The 23,074-nt window shown below is 38.1% G+C and overlaps 1 protein-coding gene across 4 annotated transcripts in view; it reads left to right on the top strand.

Moving 5' to 3' along the window:
• ANKRD44 (ankyrin repeat domain 44) overlaps positions 1-23,074 on the top strand; it is a 277,127-nt gene that overhangs the window by 236,645 nt on the left and 17,408 nt on the right. For all 4 annotated transcript variants that reach the window (XM_039844326.1, XM_039844324.1, XM_039844328.1 and 1 more), the window contains exons 17-21: positions 5,627-5,698; positions 14,557-14,758; positions 18,851-18,938; positions 20,030-20,147; positions 21,471-21,687. In XM_039844326.1, coding sequence (XP_039700260.1) covers positions 5,627-5,698; positions 14,557-14,758; positions 18,851-18,938; positions 20,030-20,147; positions 21,471-21,687 — 697 coding nt within the window. The remainder of the gene's footprint in view (positions 1-5,626; positions 5,699-14,556; positions 14,759-18,850; positions 18,939-20,029; positions 20,148-21,470; positions 21,688-23,074) is intronic.

Below are 23,074 nucleotides of genomic sequence, written 5' to 3'. Positions count from 1 at the left end.
CTGAGAGTCTCTCTGAGAGTCTCTCTGAGAGTCTGTAAAGGGGGCTCTGATGAGGGAACAGAGAGGTAGAAGCCCCCTTAATTCTGGGGATTCCTGAGGCTTAGCCTTCACGCCCTTTTCCCTTCTCTCACTACCCATTCTCCCTGAGCAGTCTCATCCATGATGGGGGCTTTATATATCAGCTCTTGCTTATGATTCCCAAACCCATTACTCTAATCCAGATCTCTCATCTAACATTATATTCATCTATCCACTGGACATCTCTTGAATGTCCCAGCAGCACCTCACACTAAAACTCAACACATCTTTCTTTTCCCTGATCTTGCATCTTCTCTTTGTTTTTTATCTTAAAGCATCGCCATTCACCCTGTTATCAAAGCTAGAAAACTGGGTATCATCCTTGATTCTATCCTTTCCCTTTCTCCCACTGTTTAATCAATGAATGGTGTCTATTATACCTTCTAGGCTATAAGTTTCATGTGGATAGGGGCCATTTTAGAATTGAAAACCTCAGCAGCTAGCACAGTGCTCAATAAATAATTGTGGAATGAATGAATGAAAGAGTGAGTGAAGCTCCTGAATACACCCACTTCCTTCCATTTCTACTGCCGCCATCAGTTTTTACCAACTCAGTCATTCACAGTTTAGAAATCCCATAGTTGAAATATCCCAACTCATCTCCCTGCTCCTAGGGTTGGAGTCTCCACCCCCAGCACCACTGCAATTCATTTCCCACACTGCAGCCAGAGTGAGTTTCATGAACCCCAAGAATCTTATCATGATCATGTCTCTTCCCTGCTTAAAGCACTTCAGTGACTCTGAATGATTACCCTGATTTGATGTCTTGGTTTGTAGCTGCTGTCCCAGCACAATTATCACTATCAAAAATGCCCTCGGTTGGACAATAATGACATGATCACCCTATACTCAGCCTATCTTCTGCCTACATTTCCAGCATCTTTGCTCCTCATTCTTTTCTCACCCCTATATGCTACTCTGGTCTTATTGAACATAAAGTGTCTCAAATTTGTTGTAATCACTGCTCTCACATGCTCTTCCTTCTACCTGGAAATTCTCTTCTCTCTGTCTCGCTGACTCCTATAGTCTAGGGCTCAGGCTAGATCTTCCTTTACAGAGGAGTCTTCTCTTACCCCCAAGGTCATATCGGGTACCTGTTTGTGTTTCCATAGCTTCTTGCATCCTAGTTCTTGCCTCACTGATTTCATTACCCATTTACTTCTATGGGTTCCCCATTAGTCTCTAAGCTCTCTTGGGTCAGCAACCATATCCGTTCGCTGCATAGTTGAGTCCTGGTTCCGACTCAGGGTTCTGCACAGAGATATTCAGCACATATTTGGTGAATGATTGAAGTAAAACATCACGTGCTATTTGTATGATCAAAGTACATGTGTGGAAAATAATATTCTATAACTAATGTTCAGGGAATATGCCTAATTTCTGGCTATAAAGAGTATATTGTCTTGTTGCCTCTGTTCATCATGTTTGTGATAATGGTGGAAATGGCTTTTTGTTCCTTTGATTAAAAGTTCATTCTAGGACAGGATTTGGTGTACACACTGTCAATTCCAGGAAGTCTTGCAGGTGATAATGTTGCAAAACAAAGCAAAGAACAGCTGTTTTCTAGCCTTTTCAAGCAGTTAAGGCTACTTTTATTTCAACTATGTAAGGCAGATTGGTTTTAAGATTACTTGCTTTGAAGTTAAAATTAAATTCGTTCTCATTATTTCAACATACCATAGATTGTTTAAGTTCCCAATTCTATTCTCACACTAATAAAAACAAACATAAAATGGCTCATACTTCCAATGTAATTATTCACATTCTATTATTTGCAAACTTGAAATTGTGTGCTTTTAGATAGTAAATTTTAGACCATTATTTGATCTACCAAAGAATCCAAACAGTTCGTTCCACGTGCATTGACTAGAAAGGAGTTCTGGGCCTATCTGGGGGTCTGTGGACATTATTCTATTAAATGAAAAGGAAGATTGGTAGCTTTGTTCCAAATAGAAATAGCTTTGGTGTTTTTCTGATAATAAAAAGTATACATTCACTGCAAAAAAAAAAAAAAAAACCAGGAAAGATAAAGAAGAAAATAAAAATAATCTATAATCCCACTTTCAGGTTATTGAGTTAAACATTTTAGAGTATGTTTTTCTGTTTTTTTTCCCCCCTGTATATATAGTCATGATAATACATATTTTTTTTAAAAAAAATTGAAAATGGTATCTTTCCACATATACAGTTTTAAAATGTTTTCTTTTTTCCACTTGACGATTTTGGAACTTTCAGGGAGAAAAATGAGTAAAGTAGATTTTAGAAAATTTTGCTTTCTAGTATAATTTCCCCTTCACCACCCTCATTAAGAAAACTTCTACAATAATCTGTATTATTCTTTGAATCAGGTTTCATTTGAAGGAAACAGAAAGCATGCTAGCAAAATAGCTGAAAAAGATTTTTAAAAATAGGTGTTTTCAAGATTGTTGGGAGGTCAATAAGAGGTCAATAAGTCCTAACTTATTTCTGGATGGCTGCCCTTCCCATGATCAGGGAGACAGGGAATCAGAAAGCCACTACCGGAATGGTTGCTCCATAAACAGATTGTCCTAGCTGACGTACAGTGACAAGCTTGTCACTGCCACTGCTATTGGCCCTAGAGCCACGCAGCATCTGCTTGATCCGCACTGGCAAAAAAAAAATGAGTGCCCTACATCCCTGGCTTTGCTTCTCTACTCTCACTGAGTCAGTAGCCTGTACAAAGGAAGCTAAAAGACAAATGAACAAAAGTTTCTACAACCGTGCTCACCATTAGAAATCACAGAGATGTCCTCTGCTCACTTCTGTCTCTAAAATTTCAGGTTAGGGCATCTAATTGGCAGAACTTAAATCACATCTGGAACCCTAGTTCAAGGGAGTCTGGGAACTTGTAGTTTTTAGCTGTCTAACCTCTGCAGTGTAGGGCAGCTCACACCCAACAGTCAGGAGGCCAGAGTGGACATTGAGCGCCACCACATTCACCACACGTCAAGGCTTTGGGTGTTGAATTTGAGGTCTTTTGAGATGCATCATTATGCAAAGAAGAACTTAAAGGCAATATAAAGATGGAAATTTATCATAAGGGGTGATATATACCACTACAGTTTATTTAACCCATCCCTACTGCTATTATTATTATTTTTTGCTATTACTTTTTTTTGCTATTTTTTTTCATATGAATAGTATTTTGATAAACTGCTCCCAGTGGAGTCACTAATAGCCTCCATGTTGCTAAACCCAATGGTCAATTCTCAGGCCCCATTTTACTTGATCTGTCAGGACTTTTGGCGTGGCTATTTATTCTCTCATTGAAACTCCTTCTTCACTTGGTTTCCAGAACCGTATATGTTCTCCTGGTATTCCTTCTAGCTCACAGTCTAAGTCTCCTTGTTGGTTCCTCCTCGTCTCTCCATCTGTTAATGTTGGGTGCTCCAGGATTCAGTGTCTTTTCTCTGTTTATTTTACTCCCTTGCTCATCTCATCCAGTCTTATGGCTTTGAATACCCTGAACTCTACATCCATGCATCCAACAGCTGCCTGGTTATCATGTACTTTTGGCTGCTTTAAAAACATGTCAAACTTCTGCTCTTTCCCAGTATTTATATTCCACTCATGGTCATCTCCATCTCAGTTCATGGAAGCTTCATTCTTCCATTTGCTCAGGACAAAAATCCCAGGAGTCATCTGTGACTTCTTTATTTCTCTTACATTCACATTCAGTCCATCAGCAAATCCTGTTTATTCTATCTCAAAAAATATCCATCGCTCAACTGCTTCTCTCCATCCCCCCACTGCTCCCTGCTGATCCAAGCCACTGTTATTCCTCTCTTGGACTATTGCCCCAGCTCATCAACAGTCTCTGCACCCTCCCGAAAAGTTAGAACATGTCATACCTCTGCTCAAAACACTCCAGTGAAATTCCATCTCGTTCAGAATAAAAGTAAAAAAAGAAAAGAAAAAAAAAATCCTTACTTACAACAACTCAGAAGGCTCTTTCTGACACCACCACCCCCACTGCCACCATCTCTGTGATTTTCTTTCCTGTCATTGTCATTCTTACTCACTTCACTCCCACCTCCTTGGTGTTCTTAAGCATAACTATCCCCAAGGGACTTGGCAATTGCCAGCCCCTCTGCTTGGAATGCTCTTCCCAAGATATGCACAAGGCTCTCTCATCACCCTCAAGACTTCGCTTGGCCATCACCTGCTCAATAAGACCTTCTCTAATCACCCTACTTAAAGTTGCAAACTGACCTCCCCTCCAGCCCTCCAAACTCTCCTCTGTTTTGTTTTATTTTTCTCCTGTAGCACCTACCACTTTCTAAGTAACTATTAAACTTCTTTCTTTTATTTTCTGCCCACCCCCTGTGAGAAAATGAATTTCTTAATATACTATTTATTGAATCCTCGGTGCATGGAACAGTGTGTGGGCACATTGGTGATCATTCATCAAACATTTGTTGAGTGAATGAATTTCTTTATACATTACATGTGTCATTGTGTGCTGTGTAAATATTTATTGGGAATTAATTCTTAGGGTCATATGTATGCACAAATTGCCCAGAAAGGTGTTATTTTTTTAAAATCAATTCCTTTAGTGACATTTATTTCCTGAGTATATGTGGTTATATGCACAGACCTAAGAATGTGGGTGAACTTCTAGATTCCAAGAAATATATTGGAGCTTTTCAAAGCCCCCTATAGACATCTCATTTTCCAGCTTTTCTTTTTTTCTTTCTCTTTTTATTTGTGTGGTTTTTTTCTTTGCCCAGATAAGTTTTAATAATTTTTTTTTTTTTTTTTTTTTACCAAGACTCCTTATTATTCCTGTTACTCTTGCCAACCTCATGCCCTGGTCACGCTATCTTTTCTGTCCTTTGAACTCACCATGTTCATCCCCAGTTAGTGAATTTGCATTGACTACTCCCTCCTCCCAGAATACTCTCCTGCCTCACCTTTACTTGCTTTAATTCTTCTATTATTCAGGTCTCATTTTAACTGTCACCTCCATGGAGAGGCCTTCCCTAACCATCAGCTGTAAAGTAACTTCCCAGTCACTTCATATCTTATCACCTTATTTTATTTTCATGATAGCACATATCAGTACCAGATTTTTTCTTATTTGTGTATTTATTTGTTTGACTATCCTTTTCCTCTCTAGAATGTAAGCTCCATGAGAACAGGAAGTTCATATGTCTTTTACAATACTGTGTTCAGTAAATGTGTGTTTGATAATGGAATAAACACTGGGTATTGTAATTTTTTCATTGCTCCCATTTGGTGAATAAAAAATGGATATAACATGAATTATTTTTCTAGATTAGTGAGGCTGAGCATATTTTCAAGTATGAAAGTTCTTTTTGAATAGCAAATGCTGAAATGATCTAGAAGTCGAACTGTTCAGTTAGCATATTTGGTTTGGATATGCTACATCGGATTTCTTATACTGCTGATAAGTTGCATATTTCTGAAACCTTCTTTCTCATCTATGCCAGCACCAGGATCCATAAAGTAGGATTCCTTTTACAAATTGCACTTATGTACTCTTGTTTTCTTTCTGTCTTTGCAGCTTTTGGAAAGAACCAACAATGGTTTTGAAGAATCAGATTCCGGTGCTACCAAGAGTCCACTCCATTTGGCTGTAAGTAAGATGCTGTGGGCAGCTTTACTGTTTACAAAAAGAACCTAAGCATTCCTAAAACTAGGCTACCTTAAAATAAAAGCATAGTAATGCAGTAAGAACTAATAATAAAACAGTATCTAGGCAAATATGCCGGCTGTGGAGAGAAGACTGCCTCGAGTTCCAATCCCAGTTGCACCCACTTGTGGCCTTAGGCACATTACTTACTCTGTCTGAGCCGTGGTTTCCCCATCTGTAAAATGGAAGCAAAGAAAAAGCGATAGTGTGCATAAAGCCTTTACCACAGAGCACTTAATAAATGATTGTTACACCTTTAACCATCTTTAAAGTTATTATCTAATAGTTAAATCAATAAGCTGAAGAAATTCAAAGAAAGCATTTCAATTTAAGAGATTTATAGACAGCAATACACAAGTATTCAACCTATCAAATACCAGATTTTTTAATAGTACAATTAAAAACTTATGGGCTATTTAAGCACAAATTGTGAGAGCAGGATGAGCACATGCATAACTGCAACTCTACTCTTTCTGCCTGGACTTGAAATCAGGGTCTCAGAGGATGTCACAGGCTATGATTCTTATACTGGGTGAGATCTGGGAAGGAGGAGAAGAAGAGTTATTCTGTCACCAGCTTTCTCTCCATATCCCAATAATTGCAGGGAAATGCAGCTACTCAGCGTGATGAACCCTAAACTCTCCATGTGGGGGACCAAGCTGGTAACTCACCCACCACTCTACCTCAGATAATGCCCTGCTAACGGTTAGCAGTCAGTAGCTTTTCTCTAGGAATCTATCCAACTGGCAGCCATACCCAGCAACAGCTACTCACTTGCCCGAGGTGCTGCTAAATTGAAAATCCTCAGCCCACAGCCACAAAGATGGTGCTTGGCTATATCCAGAGGCTGGAAGCTGGGAAGAGTGGAAAGGGGCTGGGTCTCTGTGTTTAACTGTTATGGCATTTCACTTAATATCATGCATATATAAGCATTTCTTTAATGTCATTCTGATGAAATTTGAGATGGACGTTTTAGAGAGCACAGAACAGTGTTTTATTAATGGGCATACATAAGCACTCAGGCAAGGTGAGAGGGGATAAGGTCATCCCACAGGGTTGGGATGAACCAGTCACACTGCATGGAGCCCTCCCTCCATTGTCGGTCTCCCCACCTACTCACGAGCACCCCTGTTGACAACGTGCTCGCCACCCTCTGTCACACCCACCACCACATCTACTGCACCCCCACACACACACACACACACATTTTGAGTCCACTGAAATCAGGTTAAAATGTGCATAAATCTTTGTTCCTGGAGGTGGAATTAGAATGGACAAGGTAGATAGAGAGTGGGATACTTATATGTAAAGTAATTCATTCCAGTTGACTTTTAGTATAGGGTGCTCTAAAACTTACTCCCTGAAATCTCTGCCCAACCACCTGCTGTACCTGGGGAAGTTACCCCAAAGCTGAAGGTTCAAAAACAGCACTAGCTGCCCCTAGAGAGACCTATTTCAAAGGTTATCTGAGATAGACTCCTTATAACCTTTGATAGTGGGATTGATTGCATTGCCGAGTCTACTACTAATCTGAGAAGAGACTTCCTTACTTTCCAAAAATTCTATCACCGCTCATTTTTAAAAAGTTCTTACTGTGTGCCAGGTGCTCTGTTAAGCCCAGTCATATAAAGACAGGGTGGTGTGATATCATTGGAAAGACTTGGGCTTTGGTAGATCTGTAGCTGGCTGGGGCCTAGGAAGTACATACAGAGAGATGAGGTCCCAGCCACCAATCTTCTCCACCCACAATATGAGGAGAATAGCAGAACCTCTATCATAGGGCCATTGCGGGGATGACATGTGGTGATGCATATAAAACAGTTAGAATAGTGCCTGGCACATTTGTGCAATTAGCTAGCTTCATCTTCACCATTATTACCATTAATATTATGTTTTCATTTGACATATACTGACCGTGTATGTACTAAGCACTGTTCTAGGAGCTGGAGATGTTGCAATAAACAAAACCCAGCCTCTGTCCTTGTAGAGTTTCCAGTCTAGGAAAGACAATAGGCAAGTAAATATAAAGCATGACAGATGGTGATAAGTGTTGCAAGTGCTATAAACGGGATCAGTGAGATAGAGAGCATTGAGGTGGCAGATGGGGTGCCATTTTATATACCGTAGAGTCTCACATTTGAACAGAAACCTGGAGAGCTACCCATGTTCGTATCTGACAGAAGAGTGTTCTAGATAGAAGCACAAAGTCCTTGGGGTAAGAGCATACATGGCATGTAACCAGAAAAGCCAGAAAACCACTGTGGCTGGAGCAGGACAGTGGTAAGAGATGAGGTCTGACATGTTGTGGAGGGGGCAGGGAGTCGGAGGAGGGCTTCGGCAGATCATAGAGGGTCTTGTACTCCGTTATAAGAACTTCAACTTTTATCCTGAGCAAAATAGGAAACCATTTGGAGAATTTTAAGGACACAGATGATATGATATGACTTTCATTTTAAAGATTGTTTTGAGTTTAAATTATAAGAGCAAAAGCAGAAGCAAGACAGCCAGGTCAGCTATGATGATGATGACTTTGACCAGAGTGATGGCAGTGGGTTAATTCGAAAACAATTTTATTCTTGCCCTCTAAGTGCTAATACTTTTTTTAAAAAAAATACTATTTGCTTCAAGAACTATACAAGTATGCCCATCAGCCTCTCCAGGGGCCTCTGTAGCAATTAATTTTATAAAAACCCAAGGCACATTATTTCTTAGATGAGAGTATTCTAGCAATGAAATGGAACCAGATGCCCTCAAACCTTGACTGCCACAAGATACCTGACCTGCCTTGAGTTACCATTTTCTGCCTGAATGATTCAAGTCTCCAGGGTTACCAACCCAGTGGATTTCATAAGCATTTCAAACTCTTGAAAAAATTAAATCAAGGAACAAGGCTATGCAAATGAAAGGCTCCAGCTGTCGAGAATTCCAGATGGACCCATTGTTTCATGCATTCTGTTGAGATCCCATATTCTTTCTCCTCATTGCCCTCAGTTCCAATCTAAAAAGTTCAAAGAAAGTAATCATGTTTTACAAACACTTGTTACCTAACAAGATTTTTAAAAAGAATTTTGTAAAATAAATTTAAAATGTTTTCTACCTCTGGTGAAGGCTTAAACTGGGTTATCTATTAAAAGCCAAAATATGACATCCTTTTTAAACCAGCATATTTGTTCTTTTGTGTGATTACTTACTCCTTTAGTTATTTCAGTAGTTATTTGTGGAATTACCTACTAAACACCTGGTTTAGGATGGGAATAGAAGGAAAAATAAGACAATTTTCGTCATGTACCATTAATGTGCGAAAGGTCTCCTTTCCTGACCAACTGAATCTATTCTAGAGTTTGAAGCTTTATCATATTTTTTTATATGCTCCAAGAACCATATAACTGCCTAAAGACAAAAATCATGCATTTAACCATAAAACAGAATTCCATATGATATGGGAGTTTTTTTAATAGGGTTAAGCTGTAAAATGTGAAGGTAAATAAAAGTTCTTGTATAATCAAGGTCACCTTTATTATTCCCCTTATATTACCCATGAAGCCTAGTATACAGAGTTGTATGTCTTCAATTCTGTAGAGTATTCCATATACTAAATTCAAGAGTTTCAAGCTAGACTAGAGGAAAAAGCAAGAGGGATTCTATAGGAAAATCTGGACTTTCAATCTTTCTGTCTTTAAGAGAATTTTCAAGCACCTGGTAGAGAAGAAAATAAGCATTGGAATTCTGAAGCTTTTCTAATTAATTCAGGATTTACACTGTTTTATTTTTATATTAAGCTTCTTTAATTTTCACACACTAATGGATTTATTTCTTGTCTTGAGAATTAAAGGAGAAAATGCAGGAGTCTTTTAGAGGAGGAAAATTCTTATGTTGCATCTAACTTAAGTGCCCTCTTATGTGACTCTGCTTTGCTGAACAATGCTGATACCTCCACGCAAGCTTCCTGAGGATTTTTCTCTTTCCCATGTGTCTTCTCTTTATTGAATCTAAATATGTTAGCCATCATACTTTGTAGATATACATGCAATTTTTAAGCTGCTGATTCTATTTTCCTAGGCTAAGTCATATCAACAGAAATTAAAGTGTTACTATCTTTGTCATAGTAGTAACTGGCACTGAAGGAAACAACATATGCAAATAGCACCCGGAACCTGCTATTATCCATGTGGAGTCACTTCCTTTGGTGTGAAATCAGGATTTCTGCACAAGCTGAATCAGTTATTCCCACTACAATTTAAAATGAGAGGAAGTGTTATGCAAAGTTAAATTTCAAATGAGCCACAGAATCAAGCCCAGGGTAAAGTGAGATAGACTGATTTACACCCTGATGTAGGTGCTCTTGTTACCACAGCCCTTCACAGAGGATAGGTGCACTGAGTTGGCTTAAAATCACCTATAGCCTGAGTTGATAATGGCTGAAACTGGATGATGGGAATATGGCAATTCATAATACCATCCTATCTTCTTTGCATAAGTTTGAAATTTCCTATAATAAAAAGTTAAAGAAACATATACCATTCGGCTTTGCTGCACCCTTTCCATAGGAGCTCATGAAAAGGCCACAGCTCTGGCTCTGGGGTCTGACTGGTCTGCCTTTGATTCCCAGCTCCACCTCGTGAGGCTGTGTGATTGTGGAAGGGCTAGGTAATGTCTCTGTCCTTCTTCTTGTGGGTAAAATGAGGACAACAGTAGTACTGAAACCATGGGTTGCTGTGACAATGAAATAAGGTGCTACATGTCTAGTACTGCCTAACACAGAGCAAGTGTTCAATACAAGTTACCTGTTGCTTCAGAATTTAAATTAGACTAAAGGCTTACGATCCTATGCGGTTATGGTTTGCATAGCAAATACAGATCGGAAAAGTAGACATACAGGAATTTATTTTCCTGCCTCAAGGAAGGCACTGTGTGTGGTAAAAGAGCAATAGTCTAGAAGTTAGCCCAGATTAAATCTTCTTCCTTCATAGCTCTGCTCGAGTCACTTTGCCTCCATGTTAAGCCTTCTAGAGAAGGGGTTTAAGTTTCTGATTCAATATTTGTTATTCAACTCTCTGTGCCATGCCATTACACATAGAGACAAAAATATTTCATTTAAGGTCAATTCAATGGAAATACTGGGAAAAATTATAAGACATTCCCTAAAAGCATAGATTTTAGTGGTTACAGATTCTGAATTCAAATCATGACTTCTTCATTAACTAACTAAATGATCTTGGACAAATCAATTAACACTGCTTGTTTTGGTGTTTTCAGCTATAAAAAGTATGTATTTAGAGATTAAATTGAGATGCTAGAGCGCTCAGCATAGTGCCATCAATAAATAGGTGCTATTTAAAAAATATATTCCTATCATTAATACTAATAAGTGATAATAAGTCATTATATTCATTCATTTATTTATCAGATAATTGTTGAGTGCCTACTATGTGCCAGACATGATTCTAGGATACAGCAGTGAACAACACACAGCAAGTGCTTTTAGTCATAGATAGAAAGCAAATCAATAGATATATATAAAACAGATAGCAAGTGGAAATAAGTGCTATGAACCCACGTGCACTAGCACATTCTAACAGGTATTTCCACCAAATGGGTATAAGAGATGTAAATAACCTCAAGAACATAGATAATTGTAAAGTCTAGTAAAATAATTATGAATCAATAAGTGTTGAGTATTTACTACCTGTTGTTTTGTTTTGTTTTTCTTTTTTAAATTGATATAGAATTGACATATAGCATTGTGTTAGTTTCAGGCGTGCAGCATGGTGATTCTATATTTGTACATGTTAAAAAACGATCACGACAAGTCTAGTGAACATCCATCACCATGAGTAATTACATTTTTTTCTTGTTATTACCTTTTTATTACCTTTGTTTTTAACATAATGTATTTAATTTTTTTAAAGCCCTATGCAGATAAAATAAAGCAGAATCAGTGGCGTGGAGAGTGTCTTGGAGTGTGTTGAGGTGTAGGGTGTAGGGCTATTTTATAGAGGCTACTCTGGGAAGCCTCCAGATGTGGTGCTGTTTGAAACAGAGGTACCAGGAAAGCCATGTGGCTCTCTGCGAAAGAGCTTTCCATACAGAAGAAACAGAAAATACAGATGAAATGGCCTAGAGGAAGAAATACTTGTACTTAACCATAGTGGGGGATAGTGCGTCTGGAACAGAGGAAGTGAGGGGATATGTGCGTGCTGATCAGGGTAGAGGGGGGCCAAATTTTAAGGGCTTAAATGGTCATGGAAAGTTTGGGAATTTATTACCAATGAGGGAAGAAGCTATAGGCTGTTTTCATCAAGGGGTGATATGTCCAGTTTAGGTGTTAAAAGATTTCATCTGATGGCTGTGTCAATAATAGAATGCAGGGGGGCAAGGTTGGGAAGGAAAGCGTTTGCCATAATCCTAGAAAAAGAAGATAGTGGTATATTGAAAACTAGATAGTTTCTGCATACATTTTAAATAAAGAGTAGAGATGATCATGGCTTGGAAGTAGAGATAGATGATCATGGCCTTGAGAGCTGCAACTAGTCACACAGCACCTGTGTGTGAATTAAACAGGGATGTGGGTACATGTTTTCCTGCCAAAGGCCTGAGAACCTGGTGATACCTCCGTGTGGCTAGCAAGAGGTGCCCCTTCCTCTCAGAAGACACATCCCTGTACCAGGGCACGGCAAGGTTGGTCAGAGAGAGTAGGGGTAGGGAAAGGCTATTTTTCAGCACCCACTTGCCCCAAGGTCCCAGAGCCGTTTTGCAGGACTACGACCCTGGGATTAAGAGGGAAGATAAAGATGACTCCAAAGTTTTGGGCCTAAAAAACTAGAAGAATACAATTTCCATTTACTGAGATGGGGAGAGCGGCAGATAGAGCAAGATTGAGGAAGAAAATTAAGAATATGGTTTGGGACATGTTAAGCTTAAAATGCATATTAGACATTGAAGTGGAAATATTAATAAGTAGTTGAATATGCAAGTCTAGAAGTAAAGAGAGAAGATGGAATTGAGATATAAATTTTGGATTCATCGGCATGTGCATTCATGTTTTATATATATGTGTATATATATATATACACACACATATATATACACATATATGTTTAATACATAATAACCATAATCATTCACAAAAATCATGTAATGAGAAAGTTTTAAAACAACTCCTATCAGTACTTTTAATTTCTATGAGTCTTTTTCAATCTAATTTTTGTTATTGTTGTTAACATATACTCAGAGGAAGAAATTCACACAATTTTTAGAAAGATAAAGTGAAATAAATCCATATGCTCATAACTTTACTTCTCATTTCGAGAAGTAACCACCATTAACAGTTTCTCTTATAATCTTTCCTAGAAATATAGAAATGTACATACATAGATATGTGTATATATGGATGTATTTGCTTTTTATATAAATGAAGTCATATGCTATATGTACTGTTTGAAACGTAGGTGGGTTGTTTTTGTTTTGTTTTTTTGATAAATTTTGTCCACCAATCTATATTCCCACCAACAGAGCATAAGATTGCTTTTTTCAATGATACCGGACATGACCAACTTAATCATTGCCAATCTGGTAGTTAAAAAGTAATAACTTAAAAATTTACATTTTTAAAATGTTTATTGACCTTTTGTGTTATCTGCCTTTTCATGCTCTTTGCACATTTTTCTAGTTTTTAAAATGTTTTGTAAGAGCTCTTTGTATATTAAAAACATTAGTCTTTTGTCTGTGGTAAGCCTTTTTTCAAATAAATTGGGCCTTGAGTAATCACTGCAGTAGAAAAATAAAAAGTGCAGGAGACAAAAGAGGAGACTTTGCCTGCTAAAGACACGGGGGACCGGCTTTTTTTTCTATATCCTTCTTTACTCCCTTGCTCCTCCAATATCCTCCTCCCTGTATCCTTACAACTTTTTCTCTTTTTTATTTTAACATCCTTTGCCTTATGTGTACACATACAGTTTTTACTTTATAGATTTAATAAAAATAATCTTTCACTTTTAATTTTATTTTTTAGTAGTATGAAGCCTCTTAACCTTAACATAGCATAGAATCTCATAAGTCTGAACTTGGTGCTAGTACATAGAATATATTTCCATAATTGTTTCTATGTTTTCATTATAATCAGTAAAAGAAATAAAGGAGAGAGGAGAAAGCATTAGTGTAGAAGATATTATGCAAAGCCTGTGTAATTTTATCTCTTTTCATCTTCCCTGGGAGGCACCTTTTATTGCTCTCATTTTATAGATGAGGAAACAAACTCTCAGTGAAATTAAGAAACTCACCCAGGGCCACATGGTTAGAAATTAAAATGTTGGACTGTAACAAGGTCTGTATGCCTCTGTTAAATTATGAAGTCCACGTGGTTTTAGTAACTTTTTCCTCCAGATTTAACAGAAAAGTCTTCTGAAAAAAAAAATTCTGATTATGTTAATATGTTTAGGACTGAACTGACAGCTATAAGAATATGTTAATTCATTCAGCTACTAGTCTATATTAGATTAATAGATCAACAGATATAAATATAAGAATATATGAATACATTTAGTACCTTTGGGCATATTATTTGCCAAAAGAAAGAACACAAAGGAATTCATACGAAACCGTGAGTTCTGTGCGTTACAATTTTCATTTTCCAGTCTAACCCTTTGGTTTCCAGCGTTCCTATAGTTATCCCAAGCACCTTTCTGACATGTACTTACTTTGGAGTGGTCTCCATCTCTGACCTTGGATGCTTCGCTCCTTATGTAGATGGTTGTGGGATCTGAGGTGAGCAAGCAGTTGTGTCGTTGGTCTCTTCTTTGCAGGCCTACAATGGGCACCATCAAGCCTTGGAAGTCCTTCTGCAGTCACTGGTCGATCTGGACATCAGGGATGAGAAAGGCCGCACCGCTCTGGATCTAGCTGCCTTTAAGGGACACACGGAATGTGTGGAAGCACTTGTCAATCAGGGCGCATCCATCTTTGTGAAAGACAATGTAACCAAAAGAACTCCACTTCATGCCTCAGGTAGGTCTTGTCAGGAGTCTGGTTACCCTAGTTTTGTGGCCCGCTTATAAGTTTGAGTAAAAGGATAGTAGCATCCTCTTTCATCCCAGTTTTTAAAATATTAATTTTTCTTTCTATATCGGATATGCCTGTGCTCTTCCAAAATGATTGGTTTACTATCCACTTGGAGATGATTGGTGTTCTCTGACCACCAAGAAGGTCTTTAAAGAAGGCAGCCTTTGGCTTTTTTTAAAGACTTAATTCTTTTTAGAGCAGTTTTAGGTTCACAGCAAAATTGAAAGGAAGGTACAGATATTTCCTATTTGTTTCCTGAGACACTCCCCACCCCCATGTATAGCCTTTCCCATTATCGACATCCTTCATGAGAGTGGTCCATTTATTATAATGGATGAACCTACGTAATTATCCAAAGTCCATAGTTTGGTGTAAGGTTCACTCTTGGTGTTGGACATCCTGTGAATTTGGACAAATGTATAATGATGTGTCCATTGTTATAGTATACAGAGGACAATACTATAAATTGAGCTCTAAAAATCCTCCATTCTCCATCTGGTCTTTTTCGTAACTCAAAAGAGACTTCAGAACTTTGGCCAATAGCTATTACAAAACTTTCTGAAAAAAAGTGCAGGGCATAATGTGATCTTTGGATCAGTTACATAGAAAAAAAACCACGCAGCATTTTAAAACATAAAATTCATGATATTTTAGGGCTACTTCATAAAAGGAGTTGTCAGACAGCAATCTAATCAGTACAGCATTCTGCCAGCCTAAATGATGCTTCTTGGCTCTTGCTCTGATCCTTGATGCGTCAAGTGTAAAAACAGAAACTCTTAAAAAGTGCATGTATATACACACACACACACACATATATATATATATATACATATACATGTGTGTGTGTATATATAAAAGTAAGTAATTTGCCTTTTCTGGGATTTTTCTCTATAAAATAAAATTGTATCAAGACACTGCTAGATATAAATACAGATATAAAGGTAATGTGGAAGAGTCTCTTGCTCAGTTAAGGCATAAATTCCTTTAGAGTCAGGAATTCAATTATATTGTCCTTTGATCAGGCTAGTAAATCTAGTCTTATAATGAGAAATAACTGTCTTACACCATTAAATAGTGAGTATATTGAGGACCCAAAGGAGTGAAGATAGTTTTTCAGAAGACTTAATGGTTCTTATTACTTGGGAAATTTTTCTCAGAATGTTAGACTTTGTAGAAGTATTTCCATCAACATCCCTGAATTTCCAAGCCACTGAAGAAAAACAATTTAGAGATTGAAAAAACAATTTGTTGCCTAATTACCTGGAAATGATTGTTCCTGGAAAAAAACTTTAGCCATGAGGTCAGCAATGATTGGTGTGGTTAAATTATAAATTCTTATTTCCTATTACATTTCGTCTTTTTGGTATTATTATAAAGTTTGATATTCTAGATATTATTGGTATGATTATAAAGTTCAAATTTAGTTCTCCTTTTTAAAGATTGGTTGCCTATTATTAAGGCAAACATCCTGCTTTAGTTACTGTGTATTTCCTGACAATTACAGAGGGCCTCTTTTCATTGTGGAAAATCGCCCTTGTAAACAGGTGAACAATGAAGGATGATCACTGTCACTCATTTGCCACAGTGATATAGGCAGTGGTCCAATAGAGCCCCCTAGTGGTTAAGAAGACTCACTCCTTTTGGATTCCCCTCGTCATTCATTAAAAAACACAGGCTGTCATTTGACTGTTCTCCACAAAATGTCTGATATGTGGAAGCTTTAGCCTGAGCTTTGAGAATCTGCATATCCAGAATCTTTTCCATCTCATTTGAAAGGGCATTTTCTTTTTTTGTTTCAAATGCTTGGAATACTGTGAGAAGCAAGAGCCAGTACGGATGTTATAGGTTTGGGCACAGATAGTAGCAATGACAGTTGCGGTCTTTGAGCAACATGAAAAATGGCTGTGTCACTTATAGCCAAGGAAAGGCTGAGGGTCTAATACAAAGCCGGGCTTGGCAGGGCACACCTGAGGAGATGTTAGCATCTTTTTGTCAGAAGGCAATTAGGAAAATGTAGTGTGTAGGAAGCCAATGAGAATTCTAGTTTGGCTATATTTTTACCATAAGGGGGACTTAGATTTACCTGAGGGCTATTAGCTCAGTTTAAAACCCTGCAGTACACTTTCCCCCACCCCCGCTCCCCTCCACACACCACCACCACCACCAGAAAAAAAAGCACCTCCGTAGAAATTGGTTTGCTCTTTAACACACTGAGTAAGCAATATTAACTTAGATGATTTTTCTCTTTTTCTGTTTAGCCAAAAATTAAACATCCTTGGAACTCTTATAAGTATGTAAAGTACATCAAATAGAAAGAGGCATCAAAAATATGCTGTACCTACCTCTACTGTTTGAACCCATCGCCTGTAGCATTCAGCTGTCAGTCCTCTGCTAATCATTTCCTTTTAAGCACACATGAAACTACTTACATATTTCACCAATGGTAACAGATTTAATGTAATACTTTAAAAAAAAAAAAAACAGCAACAACAAAAATCGCCTGTGCTCCAGTCCCCCAGATCTCCTTGAGATGTATAAGTGTGATGTTGCTGAGCATGAACTGAATACAATGGTCTACAAAATGTGGGCATTATTCCTGTCGTTAATTTGAGTGGTATCAATGAACGTGAACTAATTCTAATATATATTATCCCTGAAAAATGTCTCTTTGTTAAATTAGCATTCTCTCATGATTGGCAGGCAATAAAAAAGAACTGTTAAACACAGCTCTTAGAAGAGCCTTCATCATCCTAACATAGCTACATCTATTCCCTTCTCTGTCCACAACCATAATGAGGTAAATGCAGTATATTTTATGGTGTTCTCATTGTTCAGAGAGAAGTCACATTTGGAATTTTAATCACACTTGTTCTCATCCTACTCCCCGAGTGGAAAACCATGTCTATTGTAAGGCTGTGGGTTTCATTCAACAAGCCGGAGGAAAGTACGTTGTCCCCAGGGATTGATGTCCCAGCCCCTGAGGCACCACCACCCCTAAAAGAAGCATCTTGCCTGGTGAGCACAAGAGTGCATCCATGTTTTGGGTTCTTGCCAGGCAATGCCAACATAGTGTTCTGGCCACATCTTCTGCCCATTGCCAGCCCAGGTCTGCTGGGTAAGTAGAAGTGAAGGCCGGGCAGCGCCTAGGAAGCAGTGAGTCAGAGCTGGCCAGGGAAGGGGAGAAGAGGAGACAGAGAGGACGGAGAGGTATGAGGCCACCCACTGGAGAACCCCCTCCGCCTCCCCCACCCTCCGCATGCTAGAGACACTGTCAGGTAGAGAAACAACTGGCTGTGGTTTGAGTAACTCCGGGACAGAGATGCAGCTGCAGGCAGTTTGTGAGTCCAGTCAATGCATCAATGAGCAGTGAGCTAATGGCTCTCGTGCACCTTTCTGAGGGCTTGCTTTAAGTCACCTCTAATCAATCAGAACTGTTGCTGGGATGTCTACCTAGGAGTCTGAAATGACTGAGGGATGAAGGCAGGACCTGTTCTTACTCTTTCCCCCTCCTCTTCTCTCCTCTCCCCTACCCTCTCCCCTCTCTTCTGCTCTCCTCCCCTCTTTTTTCACTTCCTCTCCTTCCTGCTCTTCCTATCTTGCTCCCCTCCTCTCCCTCCTTTCCCTTATTCTGCCCCTTCTTCCTTCTTTTTAAAAAGGGCTGGAGGCAGGCTGGATGTGGGATTGTATAGTACTGGGTGACTCTCTTAGAGGAACAACAAAAAAATATAACTGGAAAGTAGGGAGAGATTATCAGTTTCATTCAAGGAGATAAGAAAGAACATTGTATTTAAGGGAAAATAACCCTCATTATAGGAGCCAGAGAAACATTAGTTAAGGCTCTAAGTGCCCTGATAGGAAAAAGAAGGTAGATTAGTAAAATAAACATTGGAGCACACTGTGCCTAGGAAGACTGGCAACTTGGGCTTATCTGTCAGCAACGATCGAAAATCATTGATTTGAAGTCTAAATAAATTCCACTTTGGAAGGATATGTATAGTGTTTGTCTGTTAAAAGAATGTCCATTATTTTCTTTTTCAGTAATTAATGGTCACACACTGTGTTTGCAGCTATTACTAGAAATCGCAGACAACCCAGAAGTGGTTGATGTCAAAGATGCCAAAGGACAGTAAGTGTTCTCACACTTGGCCTGGGGTTGACATTTCAATCACAGCGGGTAATTGGTTGATTTGCTAAGCAGCTAGGAGAACTGACTGCTGAATTTTAGGTTGGGGGTATATATTTGGGTGAAATTTATGGATGAGGGCCCTAGAATAATGAGATAACTTTTTGCTAGAGCATATAGAGCCAAGTATACGTATATATGTATGTGCGTCTTGATAAAAAGGAGCCAACTTTTTATGTCTATAGCTATGTATCCTGGCTTTTAAAAAGTATTCCCTCCTATGTTCCTTCTTTCTATCCATGTTTACCCTTTTCTGAAGTTGCTACATTTCTATTTTTAAATTAATAATGGCAATGACCTTGAGAAGTTATCCTGATCATAAAATTCTTCATAATTTTATCCTTCTTTGGCTTTGTTTTTCCAAAGTATTTTCCATCTGTTAGCCCATTCCTATACCCAGTCTTCTCTTATAAATAGGATATGCAGAGCAAAAATGCACTAGTGACTCAACCCAGATGTATGAATTAGTGTTGAAGTCAGAACTAGACCCTCACCACCTGGATTCCAGTGCTCTGTTCTTTCCTCTAGATGTGTCAGACTTTTCTTTAAGGCAGTGAAGCTTCATTCAAATGAAATACTGAGCAGGAGCCAACATAGAACACTGTGAAAGCAGAGCCACTCTGATAGAAGCAGAAGGGTCTCCTACATAGACACACTCGCTGCTCAATTGATATTTAGTAAATGCTACATAGTTTTGAAAATGATAAGATTAAAATGAACATTTTGAGAAGGAACCTTTCCCTGCTCTGCTTGTATTAGTCATTGCACTGACACTTTTCCACGTGGCCGTTAAAGACCAGAGACAGTAGCTTGTTCCAAGTAGCATACAGCAAATTAGGGACATTCAGAAAATATTAAGTAACTATGAAGAATAGAGATTGAGAGAGGGAGGGAGGGAAAGAGGGAAAGAGAAAGAGAGAAAGAGAAGGAGTCCAAGTGACAGAGAGACAAAGAGAGGGAGGTCCTCCTACTGGAAGGGATGAGTATGATTTTTTAATCTTCTTTTTAAAAGCCTAATTTATCTCTCTTCCTAGAACCCCACTGATGCTTGCAGTAGCATATGGACACATTGATGCTGTTTCATTGTTACTTGAAAAGGAAGCAAATGTAGATGCTGTTGACATCATGGGATGCACAGCTTTGCACAGAGGGGTATGTACATCTTCCTCAGCTTTAGTCAAGCAACTCTGTAGTGAGAATGTTTCCTTTTTCCTTCCCCACAATTTTTAGTAAAAAGATGGTTTCCTAAGATGAACAGTTAACCTCAGTAAGTCAAAAAGAAATTGCAAAAGCTTTTGTAAAGATAAAATAATGGCAGGTACTATAAGGTCCTGCTCTTGAGACTTCACATCAGATTATATATACATGAGTACTTACTGTTGGTAGAATTGGTTCTGCTTTCTGATTGCTAAATACTTGCACATCATAGAAAATTTGCAAAATATAAAGCACAGAGAAAAAAAATCACAATCACCAGTAATTCTATCTCCTGGAGATAACCATTTTTTTGGTTCATATAACCAGTCTTTTTCTTTTTTCCCGTATATGGATTTATTTTAAAATTTTAAAAAAGGGGATACTGACGATGCCATTTGGACCTCCTTTTTTTTTTTTCTTTTAGAATATCAAGAACCTTTTCCCATGTTGCTATTGTTCTGCCCCATCATATTTAATGGTCCGTTGTGTCCAAGTGTCATAATTTTTTCCAAGGATTACTTAGTTTTGAGTAGTCATGCTCTTTCTTATTACTCTTTTTTTTTTTAATAAATGTTGGCCCATTCTCCTCTTGAAATATATATCCTGTGACAATTCCCGACCTGAACTATATATCATGTGGACAGTTCTTTGTACACATCTGCTGAACTGCTTTTTAAAGCATGTTGAAGAAACTAAACATACAGAGGCAGAAATCATAAAAGTTCTATTTGGGGATGGTGCCAAACCATGGTCAATGAAAAGAAGAGGAACTCTAACTGGTCAATGTCATAACATAATTCTTATTTCTTGGGTACTTCCTGTGGGCCACACAATAGGCTGGGGCCTTAACATTTCTTATTAGTCCTCACAACAACCTGAGAACTCATTATTACTGTTCCCATTTACAGATGAATAAAATGAGGCACAGAGAAGCGAATCGACTTGTTCAGATTTTACGAGGGGAAGCTAGGATTTAACACACATCTTTCTGATTCTAAAGCTGATGTTTTCCGCTATATATATCATACCTTTCATGGTTATGTATGGAGAGTCTAGAAATGTTTCCAAAATGCTGATGCTCACACAGACTTTCCTGAAATGAATCTAGCTGGGTTGTCCTGCCTCTCTCCTCTAAAGTAGGGCAGAGTTTGCTTCCCTTAAGGCCCAGGCATTTATGTACACTTTCTCTGAGCTCAGCCTTACTTAGCCAACTGCTTCACTTCCTGAGTCTTCTGCCCTTCTGAAATTTGTTTTGTGTTTTTAATTGCAATGCTTCAGATTATGACGGGACATGAGGAATGTGTGCAAATGCTGCTGGAACAAGAGGTGTCAATTCTCTGTAAAGATTCCAGAGGAAGGACACCGTTGCATTACGCAGCTGCTCGTGGCCATGCCACGTGGCTGAGTGAACTGCTCCAGGTGGCACTTTCTGAGGAGGACTGCTCTTTCAAAGACAACCAGGGCTACACGCCACTGCACTGGGCTTGTTATAATGGTGAGTTGATTGTCATTTGACCAGTCTCAGTAGGCTTCATACCCCAGCACCACTGTGATCTTAACATAGATGAGAACAGAGCATAATGCTGTAAACTATGGTTTACAACCTTTCTGCATCCAACATACTGTTTTATTTTATCATTATTAGTACTTCTCCCTCCATGGCCACCATGATGCCTTGATGGAGTAACAATTCACTTTCCCCTTTTTGTTAATCAGTAACATATCACTCCTAATCAGAACTTGATGAACTGAAATATCCAGTTTTAATCAGAGTTTCTGATCTATATGAGATAACCAGGGACCCTATAAGAAATTAAAGTCATATATCTAAAAACAAAAACTATATAATATAATAACCTGTCATAGTTGACTACTGTTCAGACTGCTAGATGAATGATTTGTCTTTTGGCATTTCTTTTTTGTATCTCATTATCCCCCACCCTGCAATTAATTTTGTTGCACTTATTATTTGGAAAATTTTAAAAGTTGTATTTCACTTATTTGAGTGAAAAAGAAATGCATGCTAACTGTAACATTTTGAAAATACTGATGTGTCTAAAGTAAAATTAAGTCTGTTTCTAAACTCACTTTTTGATATAACTTGGTGTGTACCTTTCATAATTTTTCCTTTAAGACATAAATAAATACAAATGTATGCACATCTGTTTTTTTTTTAACTAGAATCATAAAACAACTATTATTCTATAACTTTATTTTTTGTTATGTTTGCTTAACATATTGTCCGATGGTGGGGCAAAGGTGTAATGCCCACTGTAACAAGAAAGTATCTTCAGACAGGAGAACGATGCAGGCAACTCCAAAGAATATAACAGAATTTATTATAGGATAATTTGTTTACAGGAATATAAGGTCTAATCTGCCCTTTGCACGGATTATTCTCTGCTAACAGGCCCCTGTTACAGTACATTTTTTTATAGTATAAATCAAGTAGTAATGATTGACAAGACAAAGAAACAAAGAATGTAGTACACACCAGGGACCATACCTCCTGGTGTCTTGTGATGGATGATTGTTTATGATCGATACTATCACCAGTTTAATATTTATCACGGTTGTCATTATTATTCTGGCCATAACTAACAAAAATATTTATGGCTACATTTTATGGAACACAGATACTCATCAACTAGAAGGCTTTGATATGCTTGCTAAGGACAGTGAGGTTGGTCAAAGGTCATAGCATGAAAGAAATCCAGGACACAGAGATGGAGTTAGTTTTGTTCACATCCACATCTATACACATTCTATAGCAGCTATTCTTACATGTCAATATGTATCAGTATTGATTGATCTTCTTAATAGTTGTATATTATTTCATAGCAGATTAAGATAGATGTGTATGTATACCAGAATTTATGATT

The sequence above is a fragment of the Pteropus medius genome, unplaced genomic scaffold (genome assembly GCF_902729225.1).
Source record: "Pteropus medius unplaced genomic scaffold, Ma_sr-lr_union100, whole genome shotgun sequence".
NCBI lineage: Eukaryota > Metazoa > Chordata > Mammalia > Chiroptera > Pteropodidae > Pteropus > Pteropus medius.
This window is presented reverse-complemented; position numbering and strand designations above follow the sequence as displayed.